General features: G+C 40.2%; 1 protein-coding gene across 1 annotated transcript in view; it reads right to left on the reverse strand.

Moving 5' to 3' along the window:
• The window catches only part of LOC124274015 (integrin alpha-3-like), a 41,049-nt gene that overhangs the window by 23,821 nt on the left and 2,040 nt on the right, over positions 1–15,188 (reverse strand). The window contains exons 2-7 of the mRNA XM_046709349.1: positions 9,919–10,016; positions 9,102–9,187; positions 7,297–7,515; positions 6,615–6,660; positions 5,322–5,411; positions 4,154–4,236 (exon numbers count right to left, since the gene is read on the reverse strand). Coding sequence (XP_046565305.1) covers positions 4,154–4,236; positions 5,322–5,411; positions 6,615–6,660; positions 7,297–7,515; positions 9,102–9,187; positions 9,919–10,016 — 622 coding nt within the window. The remainder of the gene's footprint in view (positions 1–4,153; positions 4,237–5,321; positions 5,412–6,614; positions 6,661–7,296; positions 7,516–9,101; positions 9,188–9,918; positions 10,017–15,188) is intronic.

The following is a 15,188-nucleotide window of genomic DNA, read 5'->3' on the forward strand; positions in this document are numbered from 1 at the left end:
AAGTGTTGAAGGAGAAAGAGTGATGTATGTAAAGTGTTGTAGGAGAGTGATGTAAAGTGTTGTAGGAGAGTGATGAATGTAAGTGTTAGAAGAGTGTTAGAAGGATGTGTGTAAAGTGTTGAAGGAGAGTGATGTATGTAAGTGTTGAAGAGAGGAGAGTGATGTGTAGGAGAGTGTTGAGGAAAAGTAATGTATGTAAGTGTTGTAGGAGGAGTAATGTATGTAAAGTGTTGTAGGAGAGTGAGTATATAAGTGTTGAAGGAGAGTAATGTATGTAAAGTGTTGAAGGGAGAGTGATGTATGTAAAGTGTTGTAGGAGAGTAGTGTGTAAGTGTTGAGAAGAGGAGAGTGATGTAAAGTGTTGTAGGAGGAGTGATGTATATAAGTGTTGAGAGGAGGTGATGTATAGAAGTGTTGTATAGTAAGTGTTGTAGAGAGAGTGTATGTATTGAAGGAGGAGGAGTAATGTATGTAAAGTGTTGAAGAGGAGAGTATGTATGTAAAGTGTTGTAGGAGGAGTGATGTATGTAAAGTGTTGTAGGAGGAGTGATGAATGTATGTAGAGTGTTGAAGGAGAGTGATGTATGTAAAGTGTTGAAGGAGGAGTGATGTATGTAAGTGTTGAAGGAGGAGTAATGTATGTAAAGTGTTGTAGGAGAGTGATGTATGTTAGTGGCAAAGGAGGATGTAAGGAGAATTAATGTAAAAGTGTTGTAGGAGGTAATGTATGTAAGTGTTGTAGGAGGAGTAATGTATGTATGTAAGTGTTGTAGGAGAGTAATGTATGTAAGAGGTGTTGAGAGGAGAGAATGTATGTAAGTGTTGTAGGAGAGTGATGTATGTAAGTGTTGAAGGAGGTAATGTGTATGTAAGTGTTGAAGGAGGAGTGATGTATGTAAGTGTTGAAGGAGGTGATGTATGTAGGTGTTGTGGGAGAAGTAATGTATGTAAGTGTTGTTGGAGGAAGAGTGATGTATGTAAAGTGTTGTAGGAGGAGTGAATGTATGTAAGTGTTGAAGGAGAGTTGATGTATGTAAGTGTTGAAGAAGGAGAAGTGATGTATGTAAGTGTTGTAGGAGAGTAATGTATGTAAGTGTTTGAGAGGAGAGTGATGTATGTAAGTGTTGAGAAGGAGAGTGATGTATGTAAGTGTTGTAGGAGGAGTAATGTATGTAAGTGTTGTAGGAGGAAGTAATGTATGTAAGAGTGTTGAAGGAGAGTGATGTATGTAAGTGTTAGAAGGAGAGTGTATGTAAGTGTTGAAGGAGAGTGAATGTGTAAAGTGTTGTAAGGAGGTGATGTATGTAAGAGTGGGTGTTGAAGGAGAGTGATGATGAATATATGTAAGAGTGTGTAATGTGTTGGAGGAGTAATGTATGTAAAGTGTTGTAGGAATGTAGAATTAATGTATGTGATGTGTAAGTGTTGTAGGAGAGTAATGTATGTAAGTGTTGAAGGAGGAGTGATGTATGTAAAGTGTTGAAGGAGAGTGATGATGTATGTAAGTGTTGTAGGAGTAATGTATGTAAGTGTTGAAGGAGAGTGATGTATGTAAGTGTTGAGGAGGTAATGTATGTAAGTGTTGAGGAGGTGGTAATGTGTATGTAAGTGTTGTAGGAGAGTGATGTATGTAAGAGTGTTGTAGGAGGTAATGTATGTAGAGTGAAGTGTTGAGAGGAGTGATGTATGTAAGTGTTGTAGGAGAGTGATGAATGAAGTAATGTGTTAGTGTTGAGAAGTAAAGTAATGTATGTAAAGTGTTGTAGGAGTGATGTATGTAAGTGTTGAAGGAGAATGTGTAATGTAAGAAGTGCTGTATGTAAGTGTTGAAGGAGAGTAATGTATGTAAGTGTTGTAGGAGAGTGATGTATGTAAAGTGTTGAAGGAGGAGTAATGTATGTAAGTGTTGTAGTAGGAGGAGTAATGTATGTAAGTGTTGTAGGAGAGTGAATGTATGTAAGTGTTGTAGGAGAGTAATGTATGTAAGTGTTGTAGGAGGAGAGTAATGTATGTAAGTGTTGTAGGAGGAGTGTAATGTATAGAAGTGTTGTGAAGGAGAGTGAGTGAATGTAAGTGTTGAAGGAGAAGAGTGAGGTGTTCATGTATGTAAAGTGTTGAAGGAGAGTGATGTATGTAAGTGTTGTGGGAGAGTGATGTATGTAAGTGTTGAAGGAGAGTGATGTATATAAGTGTTGAAGGAGAGTAATGTATGTAAGTGTTGTAGGAGGAGGTAATGTGTAAGTGTTGAAGGAGAGTAATGTATGTAAGTGTTGAAGGAGAGTGATGTATGTAAGTGTTGTAGGAGAGTAATGTATGTAAGTGTTGAAGGAGAGTGATGTATGTAAGTGTTGAAGGAGAGTGATGAATGTAAGTGTTGAAGGTGAGTAATGTATTTAAGTGTTGTAGGAGAGTGATGTATGTAAGTGTTGTAGGAGAGTAATGTATGTAAGTGTTGAAGGAGAGTGATGTATGTAAGTGTTGTAGGAGAGTGATGAATGTAAGTGTTGTAGGAGGAGTGAATGTATGTAAGTGTTGAAGGAGAGTGATGTATGTAAGTGTTGAAGGAGAGTGCTGTATGTAAGTGTTGAAGGAGAGTAATGTATGTAAGTGTTGTAGGAGAGTGATGTCTGTAAGTGTTGAAGGAGAATAATGTATGTAAGTGTTGTAGGAGGAGTAATGTATGTAAGTGTTGTAGGAGAGTAATGTATGTAAGTGTTGTAGGAGAGTAATGTATGTAAGTGTTGTAGGAGAGTAATGTATGTAAGTGTTGTAGGAGAGTAATGTATGTAAGTGTTGAAGGAGAGTGATGTATGTAAGTGTTGAAGGAGAGTGATGTATGTAGGTGTTGTAGGAGAGTAATGTATGTAAGTGTTGAAGGAGAGTGATGAATGTAAGTGTTGTAGGAGAGTGATGTATGTAAGTGTTGAAGGAGATTGATGTATGTAAGTGTTGAAGGAGAGTGATGTATGCAAGTGTTGTAGGAGAGTAATGTATGTAAGTGTTTGAAGGAGAGTGATGTCTGTAAGTGTTGAAGGAGAGTGATGTATGTAAGTGTTGTAGGAGAGTGATGTATGTAAGTGTTGTAGGAGAGCAATGTATGCAAGTGTTGAAGGAGAGTGATGAATGTAAGTGTTGAAGAAGAGTGATGTATGTAAGTGTTGAAGGAGAGTGGTGAATGAAGGTGTTGAAGGAGAGTAATGAATGTAAGTGTTGTAGGAGAGTAATGTATGTAAGTGTAGAAGGAGAGTGATGTATGTAAGTGTTGTAGGAGAGTAATGTATGTAAGTGTTGAAGGAGAGTAATATATGTAAGTGTTGAAGGAGAGTGATGTATGTAAGTGTTGAAGGAGAGTGATGTATGGATGTTTTGTAGGAGAGTGATGAATGTAAGTGTTGAAGGAGAGTAATGAATGTAAGTGTTGTAGGAGAGTAATGTATGTAAGTGTTGAAGGAGAGTGATGTATGTAAGTGTTGTAGGAGAGTAATGTATGTAAGTGTTGAAGGAGAGTAATGTGTGTAAGTGTTGAAGGAGTGTGATGTATGTTAGTGTTGAAGGAGAATGATGTATGTAAGTGTTGTAGGAGAGTGATGTATGAAAGTGTTGAAGGAGAGTCATGTATGAAAGTGTTGAAGGAGAGTAATGTATGTAAGTGTTGAAGGATTGTGATGTATGTAAGTGTTGAAAGAAAGTGTTGTAGAAATGCAGGAATATGTTGAAGATAAGTAATGTTTGAAGATGTTAAAGGAAAGTGGTGTTTTGTTAGGTGTGTGGCATAGTGATGTAGGTAAGTGTTGTAGGATTGTGCTGTAGTTAAGTGTTGTAGGATAGTATTGGATGTAAGTGTTGTAGGATAGTGTTGTAGGTAAGTGTTGACGGATAGTGTTTTAGGATAGTGCTGTAGGTAAGTGTTGTAAGATAGTGCTGTATGTAAGTGTGGTAGGATGGTGCTGTAGGTAAGTGCTGTAGGATAGTGCTGTAGGTAAGTCTTGGAGGGAAATGATGCAACAAAGCAGGACAGGACGTGTACAACTGTTGTCGTTGCAACTGATAATATACAGTGACTGCATCACGTGACGTAAATACTGGCCCACTTAAAGAATTAATTAGGAACATTCTTTATTATAATATGGATGTCATTATTAATTAAACTTACGTGGACTATCTCTGCACGTGGAGCACCTGCAGCAAAGCAGGTGTCTTTTTGACCGCACAACTTCCCCGTGACCACAGAGTAGCCTGTTGGTCAATCACCATGGTTATCAAACATGTCATATAAAGTCATTGCAGCAATACAGTCAACCAAGTAAGCGGCCTGACTACCCGATCCCCTTAGTCACCTCGTATGACAAACATGGGTAGCTGAAGACCATTTCTAACTCAGATTTTCAAGGGATCCATAAACAAACATAAGGAGTGAGTGAGTGAGTGAGTGAGTTTGGTTTTACGCCACTTTCAGCAATATTCCAGGAATATCACGGCTGGGGACACCAGAAATGGGCTTCACACATTGTACCCATGTGGGGAATCGAACCCGAGTCTTCAGCGTGACGAGCGAACGCTTTAACCACTAGGCTACCCAACTCCTCCCAGTTGTATAAGAGGTGCATTATGGTCTGATGTGCATCCCTGTAAATTATAGTAGGGTGAAATTTGGTTAAATGTCGTATTATATAGTTTTGCACGTGTATGGAAATGTGAATGTGGGTGTTTCTGTGTGTGCGTGTGCCTGTGTGTGTGTGTATGTGTGTGGGCGTACGTGTGCGTGTGTGTGCGCGTGTGTTTCGTTGTATTAGTCCTGATCAATGTCAGTTTCAGACTGCCAGTCCACTGAGATACCATACCGCCTTTCAGCATGTATGAACTCGTGAAGATTCGGGTTAGAATAAGTCTTCAGCAACCCTTGTTTGCTGTAAGAGGCGACTAAAGGGATCGGTTGGTCAGGCTCTCTGAACTGGTTGACACATGTCATCGGTTCCCAGTTGCGTAGACTCAGACTGATGCTCATACTGTTGATTGTCACTGGAGTGTCCTAAAATATTGCTGAGTGCGGCGTAAAACAACAACAAACCATCCCTTGACAGGCATGCCTCACCAGGACCCAGTGTACTGAAGTAGACCATCGATCTACGCAGTTGGGATACGATGACGCGTTAACCACCCGATCCCGTTAGCTTCTTGCGGCAAGCATAGGTTACTGAAGACCAATTCTACTTAGATCTTCACGGGTCACCATCTTATAATACACTGCCGGAATAGAATTATAGGTATGAGAATGACGGGCCTTCCGCTGTCTGGTCAAACTCTCTGTCCACTGAACTTACCAAGGTATGAATATTCGGGAATACGAAAGCGCATTTCTAATTCCAGTCTCCTCACAATGTCGCCCTCCTTTTTCAGCAAAACGACTCCTCCTGAAAAGAGACAAGATATCATTTCAGAGAAAATATTGTTTTACGACGCGTTCAGCAATATTCAATCGATATGGCTGCGTATAATTGGTAGGTAGATAAGGTTTTAGGGCGACCTGTATAATTGGAAACAGTCCTGGAGTTGCGTCCCCTTTCAAGGAGTTGCGCCCCCTTGCCCGCTTCGCGCGCTGAGGCAGATGCTGTCTAGTCTGTCATACAGACCCTGAAGCAAATATATCCAAGAAAGCCCACGCAAGTCTAGAAAATGTGGCAAGTCTAGATTTCCTCAGCTTCTGAAAATGAAGAAAGTCTCAGGGCTCATTTTCATTACATTATTTTTTTTTTAGACTAGTTGTTAGCGTAGATGCCGTCCAACAGTAGCCGTTACCAGCTGATGCTGGGATATAGCACATGAAACCTACTTGTTACTGTGTAATTCTTATGTCACAAATTACGGAAGCGGAAAGTTGTCCTGACTCAAAGCATGGAGAACTAGCGTGTCTGGACGAAGAATAATCACTCCCCATTTTGTCACATTACACAGAGCAACTGTTGGTGTCGTGATCGTGGATAGAACATAGGAGAACATAGCAATATTTTACACTGCCATCAGCTTTCGATAAACAACGTCAGCATTGACGTGACAACGCGGATAACGTAATCGTTAGTATTTTGGTTTGTTTCAAATCTGGTTATCAATTTTCTCTGCCCCGGTGTCGAACAAAAAAGACTGAAATAGAAAAATAATTAATCATCGCAGTTGTACCCTGCGTATATTACGGTAAGGTTGATAAAACATACCCCCCCCCCCAAAAAAAACCCAACAAACCAAACAAACCAAAAAACCCTTTTTAAAAGAGTGATGAGCATGGGTTATCGCAGTGGATGAAATAAGGCCCCTCCGACCGCCGAGACGGTCTAGATTTCTGACGGACGGTCTAAATTTACAGCTAGCCAGCTCGATGGCTGGTAAATTTTTTAGATATTCTATACATCCGAGTAAATTCACCATATTTGGTCTGGTTAAATCCATTTTGGGCTTGTAACATTTTGAAGTTACCAGCCCTGATGTCTGGCTGGATTTTTGGCTTATTTCATACACTGGTCATCACTAAGATCCAACTGTGCACACTTCGGAAAGATAGATTCCACCAGTTGTTTACAGATGTATGAAGTATAAAATCTAATATATTATGTATTGCATACCCCTCCATTCCTTGAATCCTGGGACGCCAATCAACACGCCGCCATCCTATAACGAAGAATTAAATTGGAGGAATTTCGTCATTTACTTTACTGTTTGATTGTAAATGTAAGAATACGAACGTAAACAGTTGTATAGTGAGTGAGTGAGTGAGTGAGTGAGTGAGGATTGCTGTCAGCAATATTCCAGCAAGGGACACTAGAAATGGGAATCACACATTGTACCCATGTGGGGAATCGAACCCGGGTCTGCGGCGTGATGAACAAACGCTTTAACCACAAGGCTACCTGGCAGTGGTAGAACACACCATTCCAAAATGCCATCTTACCACTACCATTGTCGTAAGTACATGTTATAGTATTAGTGCCATGTTTGGGGCATACAAACCGATTCTTGGGTTTCAGTATAATCAACTTTATGCTGAGATCGTATGAGATGAATTCCCAATTGCATTGTTATGTACATAGATACGGCTCAATAGATAATAATATGGTACGAGATTAACCTCTACTCGCGGTGTTTATACAGTAAACCACTGTTGTGTCAAACTTCGAATAATTCGATGTGTCGAATCCGGTTATCTCGAAGTAATAGCTTGGACCCTTCGTATTCCTAATTTGATCATAAAATTCGGTTGTTTCGAAGGGATGCAGGTTTATGTGCTCTGTCTGGGAGTGAACTTACTGCCATTGCGTCACCAGACATCCCGGCTTGACCCATACCGTTCCAGAGAACGTTCTTGCTAATTCCGCTGTCGAGGGAAATTTCTTTGAAATAGGTTTTAGTGTCCAAAGGGTAGAATTCTGCTGATCGCATGTTGACGTTGTCATTAACACAGCGGCCTATCAGAAAGGCAGCCCCACGTCCCTCATAACGAAGGTCATTGAATCGAGGTGCGCAAACCTGGAGTGAACAATCATTTATCAATGTTAAATCAATCTAACATATGTTATATTTGGGATTACACTTTCTTAGTAAAGTACAGATTCTAGTACTTTGGGGGTTGAGTCCCATCCGGGATTCGAACCCGCACCCTCAGAGTCAGGCACCTAATCGCCAGCACACAAAGTCAGACGCCTAGACCGCTCAGCCACCGCGGCTTCCACAAAATGGAAGTCGGACAACTGGTAGTCTAGACTGCGGACTTTGTGTACCCCTCTGATAAGTGTTAATTGGCACGGCTCCCACGGCCGAAAGCTATGAAATACACAATGCCATTTTAGAAAGTGGTCAAATGTAACATATGTTATATTTGGGATTACACTTTCTTAGTAAAGTACAGATTCTACTACTTTTTGGGTTGAGTCCCATCCGGAATTCGAACCCGCACCCTCAGAGTCAGACACCTAATCGCCAGACGCCTAGACCGCTCATAATCGCCAGCACACAAAGTCAGACGCCTAGACCGCTCAGCCACCGCGGCTTCCACAGTGGGTTTTAATGATAAATTTCTGTGTAACGTTAAATCAATCATTGACCAACAGAAAAACTGGTTTCGTTGACAGTATTTTACATTGTAATGACTTCAATGTATTGGTCCGCATGCTTACAGTGGTCTTACAGCATTGAGTACACAACGCCATTTAAAAAGTGGTCAGATGTAACACATGTTATATTTTGCATTACAATTTCTCAGTAAAGTACAGATTCTAGCATGGGTTGGGTTGTGGAAACTTTGATGGCTCAGTGGGTTAGACGGCTAGCTTTGTGTACTGGCGATTAAGTGCCTGTGGGTTCGAATACCGGGTGGTGAGCAGCCGTACAAGAATCTTTACTTAGAAAGTGTAAACACAAATATAACATGCGTCATATTTTACATTTTCAAAGATAAATTTCACAGTTTTAATGATAAATTTCTGTGTAACGAGCTGTTTGTATATAACTCTTGATAGGTTGGTACAACACGAAGCCGGATGTTATCGGGTGCAGTAATTGGTAATTTGGTACATAAACCTCAAGCTTGCACAATACCTCACATGCGCTTCGTTTCACATTGTTACAACAGTTTTATTCACAAGTTACAAAAACTATTTAGTGTAATCAGACACCAACAGCGCTGGACAGGCCTCATCAATAGATTCTCATTAACGATCACTGTAGAGGGATGTTCGTAATTGAGTCTGGACCAAGCAAACCCTTGTTTGTTTACTCGTTGTTTGTTTGTTTGTTTATCGCCGCACTCAGCAATATGAGAGCTATATGAATGTTCGAGCCTGGACCAGACAATCCAGTGATCAACAGCATGAGCATCGATCTGCGTAATTAGGATACGATGACATGTGTCAACCGTCAGCGAGACTGTCCACCCGATCCCGTTAGCCGCCTCTTACAACAAGCATAGGCTGTTTAAGACCAATTCTAATGCGGTGGATCTTCACGGGTAAACCAGTGATTCTAAGTGCGTCATCGCGTCTGACCAACGAGCCATTTACTCGCCCCAATTATAACCCGGAATGATTTTACTGATTATGAACTATTCGAAGACTTACAGTGGTCGAGTCGTTGGTCTGTACGATGACGGAGCCGTACATCTCATTGTCAACGTACCACGCTCCTGAAGGCGCCTCTTTAATTTCTGGAAAGGTCAGATATTCAGAGTGAGCATCTTGATAAAGAAGGGTGCGGGAGGGTGCAAGCCGTATCCTTGCGTGGATATGTAATGATCCTCACCAGGACTTTCAGCGACGCTTGTGAGGCGGACGTGCCAAAGGGAAGACACTCGCTACTGACAGTGTAAAGATGATTGTGAACTCTCTTGTGATGTGGCCCATTTGTATATGCAAGGTGCGCTGTTCGTATGAACTTTTGATCGTCACCATGCTTGAATCATTTCTCTTTTGCCTTTGAGTATACAGTACAACCACATAGCTCTATTTGGTCTGGCTTGGTTGTAGCAATATTCAAACTGTATGGCGGCGGTTTGTAAATAATCGAGTCTGGACCAGACCATCCAGTGATCAACAGCATGAACATTGATCTACGCAATTGGGAAACGCTGACATGTGCCAACCAAGTCAGCGAACCTCTTACAAACAATTCTTACAAAAATCTCGCTAGTCGCCTTTTACGACAAGCATGGGTTACTGAAGATCAATTCTAACCCGGATCTTCACGGGTTCACATAGTTCTGGGTTTAAACATATTCACTGACATTTAGAACGAGTTTAATTTCTTCTGGGAACTAATTACATATATTAAGATGCTTCTCACTATTTGCACTGCCCATACTTTGCCTGTCATTATAATATAATGTATACGGGCCGGAGGCCTTATGTACAATAAACTGTCTTCAATCTTGACCATTACCTTTCCGGAAATGCATCTTGACACAGCTGAAAGGCTCTGTGACATCACACTCGTGCGTGGCACCGGTAGAGTTGTCTTTTGGGGCGCCTACAATGATCCTAAAACACGAAACAGCGACATTGGTTCAGGATCTACAATTTACAATCATTGCTGATATTGTTACTGAACTCGTTACATGATATACCAAAACTGGCAATGCCCTGAATATGCTTTATTACTGAACTCGTTACATGATAAACCAAAACTGGCAATGCCCTGAATATGCTTTATTACTGAACTCGTTACATGATAAACCAAAACTGGCAATGCCCTGAATATGCTTTATTACTGAACTCGTTACATGATAAACCAAAACTTGCAATCCCCTGAATATGCTTTATTACTGAACTCGTTACATGATAAACCAAAACTGGCAATCCCCTGAATATGCTTTATTACTGAACTCGTTACATGATAAACCAAAACTTGCAATCCCCTGAATATGCTTTATTTGCCAAGTCACTCCTTCCGTAACAAGATCTTATGTAAATATAGGACTCAATCTCCCCGTCATATAATTATGTACACATGGAAAAAAGTAACGCAACACCTATGGAAGTTTTGTGTTTTTATTATTTTATTTTCTAAACCCATATAGTCATTGTTATTCTTATCATAATTTAGTAGTTTCACCCTTATGACGCACTATACATTGATGTGCACATTCTACGATCAAAGGTGAGCGTCACGTGCAATACGTGTATCCGTCATTAAGCAAATATCAAGATTCAGTCAACTGTTCTTACTGCTCAATACCTTGGAAATCTATTGATTTCGTTGTTGATAAGCAAATATGGGGTCTCATCCACAGACAACTGCTCAGTAAGGCAGAGTGCTAGCTTATCATCCCCACAAAAAAATTACCTTGCTGGAAAGCCATTGCCGTGAATTTAAGCTTAATGTAAATGCAAACAAAACATAGGTTGTTGTTTTTAAGAATGACGGGAAACTGTCCAAATCAGAAAAAGGGCTTTGTAACGGAGACTACTTAGAAGTTGTTAAAGGATATATACTCTCCCAAAAAACAAACGCATCATGAAAATAGAAATTTCATGTATCAATGAATTAAAACGTGATTCATTTTACAAAAGGTTTAGCTCTGTTTATGAGTCCTATGGTGTTTATGTTTTGGAACATCACAACAAAACGCACCATCCGTAAAATACCCGTATTGAACAGCACAGAATACACAATTCACATGCAATGTACGTGAAAGTTGGGGATCAGATAGTCTCAATGATGGGTATAAAAGGTTGATCGCTTGTCTGTCGAGTATTCACTGTATTTGGAATATTGTTGACGAACGCAAAATGCCACGTCTAAGTGAAGCCAATCGTCATATCGCCATTGGTTTGCTTGAAGCTGGCCAGTCTCAACGTGCAGTTGCCCGACGCATGAATGTTCACCAAAGCACCATTTCACGGCACTGGGAGAGATATAGCCGGCAGAATGCGGTAGCAGATGCCCCTCGTAGTGGGCGACCACTGCGGCGCAGGATCGCTACATCCGGGTACATCACCTGCGTCATCGAACAGCTACGGCGACCAGTACCACTCGACAAATACCCGGATTGAAGAGGCTTTATTCGTTCGATGCCGAGGCGATGCCGTGCAGTTCTGGATGCCCACGGTGGTCACACGAGGTATTGACTTCAGCGACACCACACGTCTCCATGTGACACTCAAACTGACTTTCCTCGAGTTGGTGCCAAAGACTGATAAGTCTGCATTTCCAGTGTGCAATTTCGCTATATTTCATTGGCTCATAAAGCCTACAAGATGTTTCAAATTCTACCATGAATCAAGAAAATACTAGATTCTGATTGGCTGTTCAGAAAAATCAGACGGCATCAATTGTGGATTGACGCTCATCTGATTGTAAGGCCGCTTCACCGCGCATTAACAAATCTTATTGTGAGAACTACTTCCGTTTGACCACAATGATGGGGGATCATAACAACAACTTCATGGATTTTGACGCTGACTTTCGAATTTTCCACATAGGCAATTGGAAATTTTTGGAATAAAAATGCGTTTGATTTCATTGCGCTTCACTGCGCACGTATAGAACACTGCCGCACTACTTCAGCTTGACCACCAACATGACTAATATCAACACAACAGCCGTGATGGAAATGCTGATAAAACATTTATTTAAACTCGAAAAGGTGGTCACTGTTATGTTCATCTACTTTGAAAAACGCTTGGACACAGTCCAGTCCCAAACGATGAAAACAAAGTTCCAAGGAATCACAAGTTAGTCGCATGTATACTAAGCAGCAGCACTGTCACGCTTTTGTCGCATGGCGGGGTGGAAGCAGTACGTGAAATCATTATCGGCCGGTCATAAAAATCATCAGTCTTTGATGAGTTACAGGTCGTAGGTTGATCAGGAAAGGATCTATTGTTCGATTCTGCAGGGTTCAGATTCAACAGTCAGTCAAGTATTGTCCACTGTCACTTCAAATTTCAACCTTTCGCAAAATGTAAACACTGGCTCGTACGCCATTTCAAACTGTTGCGTAACTGTCTACTTCGACGAAAATAAGTAGGTCAGACGATTCCATTATAGTGTGGCCAGGGGGGTACAGTTTCACGGCACACAAAACAATAGGCTGGTTTTAGTCGTGTGGAGTTGGGATGAAAAAAACCACAAGATCTCGGGTATTACATAATTGCATTGAATAAACAGTAGTTTGATTTCTTTGGACAGAATATTGTTATGTGGTAATGTTAAAAAAATACGAACGGCATCTACCGCTCCCTTCACAGACGAGTTCAATTCGCCTCTCGTCCCATGCCGGATTACGCAGTGTCTTCCGCAGAGCGAGGAAGTTCGATTTTAAATGGGTCATGGTAGAACGGAGATAACCCTAGTGTGTTTGAAAATCAGAGACATGCTTTACTGAATTGATGGCGACTAAATTTCAATTGGAACCGAACGCGTAGCGTGAGGTTTCAGTTGTAATATTTAGTCGCCATCAATTCAGTAAAGCATGTCTCTGATTTTCAAACACACTAGGTTTATCTCAGAGACATGCTTTACTGAATTGATGGCGACTAAATTTCAATTGGAACCGAACGCGTAGCGTGAGGTTTCAATTGTAATATTTAGTCGCTATCAATTCAGTAAAGCATGTCTCTGATTTTCAAACACACTAGGTTTATCTCCTAAATAAACATAAAAATACAGTTGAAATTCCGATATGCGTTCCTTTTTTGGAGAGAATATATATCTAGGGGTCCATTTTGCCAATACGTTATCATGGTTATCATGATCATATAAACATGCAGGATATGTCAATGTCCCCATTATATGATAAAATATACATGCAGGATATGTCAATGTCCCCGTTATATGATCATATATACATGCAGGGTATGTCAATGTCCCCATTATATGATCATATATACATGCAGGATATGTCAATGTCCCCGTTATATGATCATATATACATGCAGGGTATGTCAATGTCTCCATTATATGATAATCATATATACATGCAGGATATGTCAATGTCCCCGTTATATGATCATATATATGCATGCAGGATATGTCAATGTCCCTCCCGTTATATGATCATATATGATATATCATATATACATGCATGATATGTCAATGTCCCCGTTATATGATCATATATACATGCAGGGTATGTCAATGTCCCTGTTATATGATCATATATACATGCATGATATGTCAATGTCCCTGTTATATGATCATATATGCATGCATGATATGTCAATGTCCCCGTTATATGATCATATATACATGCATGATATGTCAATGTCCCTGTTATATGATCATATATACATGCAGGATATGTCAATGTCCCCGTTATATGATCATATATACATGCAGGATATGTCAATGTCCCCGTTATATGATCATATATACATGCAGGATATGTCAATGTCCCTGTTATATGATCATATATACATGCAGGATATCTCAATGTCCCTGTTATATGCTCATTTATACATGCATGATATGTCAATGTCCCTGTTATATGATCATATATACATGCAGGATATGTCATTGTCCCTGTTATATGATCATATAAACATGCAGGATATGTCAATGTCCCTGTTATATGATCATATATACATGCATGATATCTCAATGTCCCTGTTATATGATCATATATACATGCATGATATGTCAATTTCCCTGTTATATGCTCATATATACATGCAGGATATGTCAATGTCCCTGTTATATGCTCATATATACATGCAGGATATGTCAATATATGATCATAAATGCATGTAGGATTTTCCCATCTCCCCTTAACACGATCAGTAAACACATTCTGCATTTGTTAATCTGACCGTCAAATGATCACATATATATGTCTAAGTCTGAGTTTAGTTTCACGCCGCTTGTAGCAATATTCCAGCAACATCACGGCGGGGGACACCAGAAAGGGGCTTCACACATTGTACCCATGTGGGGATTCGAACCCGGGTCTTCGACGTGACGAGCCAACGCTTTAACCACTAGGCTACCCCACCGCCCACATATACATGCAGGATTTGGTAATCTCACCGTCAAATGATCACATATACATGCAGGATTTGTTAATCTCACCGTCAAATGATCACATGTACATGCAGGATTTGTTAATCTCACCGTCAAATGATCACATATACATGTAGGATTTGTTAATCTCACCGTCAAATGATCACATATACATGTAGGAATTGTTAATCCCACCGTCAAATGATCACGTATACATGTAGGAATTGTTAATCTCACCGTCAAATGATCACATATACATGTAGGAATCGTTAAAATCACCGTCAAATGATCACATATACATGTAGGAATTGTTAATCTCACCGTCAAATGATCACATATACATGCAGGATTTGTTAATCTCACCGTCAAATGATCACATATACATGCAGGATTTGTTAATCTCACCGTCAAATGATCACATATACATGTAGGAATTTGTTAATCTCACCGTCAAATGATCACATATACATGCAGGATTTGTTAATCTCACCGTCAAATGATCACATATACATGTAGGAATTGTTAATCTCACCGTCAATTGATCACATATACATGTAGGAATTGTTAATCTCACCGTCAAATGATCACATATACATGTAGGAATTGTTAATCTCACCGTCAAATGATCACATATACATGTAGGAATCGTTAATCTCACCGTCAAATGATCACATATACATGCAGGATTTGTTAATCTCACCGTCAAATGA

This window comes from Haliotis rubra, unplaced genomic scaffold (genome assembly GCF_003918875.1).
Source record: "Haliotis rubra isolate DU_JTF1 unplaced genomic scaffold, ASM391887v1 Scf104, whole genome shotgun sequence".
Classification (NCBI taxonomy): domain Eukaryota; kingdom Metazoa; phylum Mollusca; class Gastropoda; order Lepetellida; family Haliotidae; genus Haliotis; species Haliotis rubra.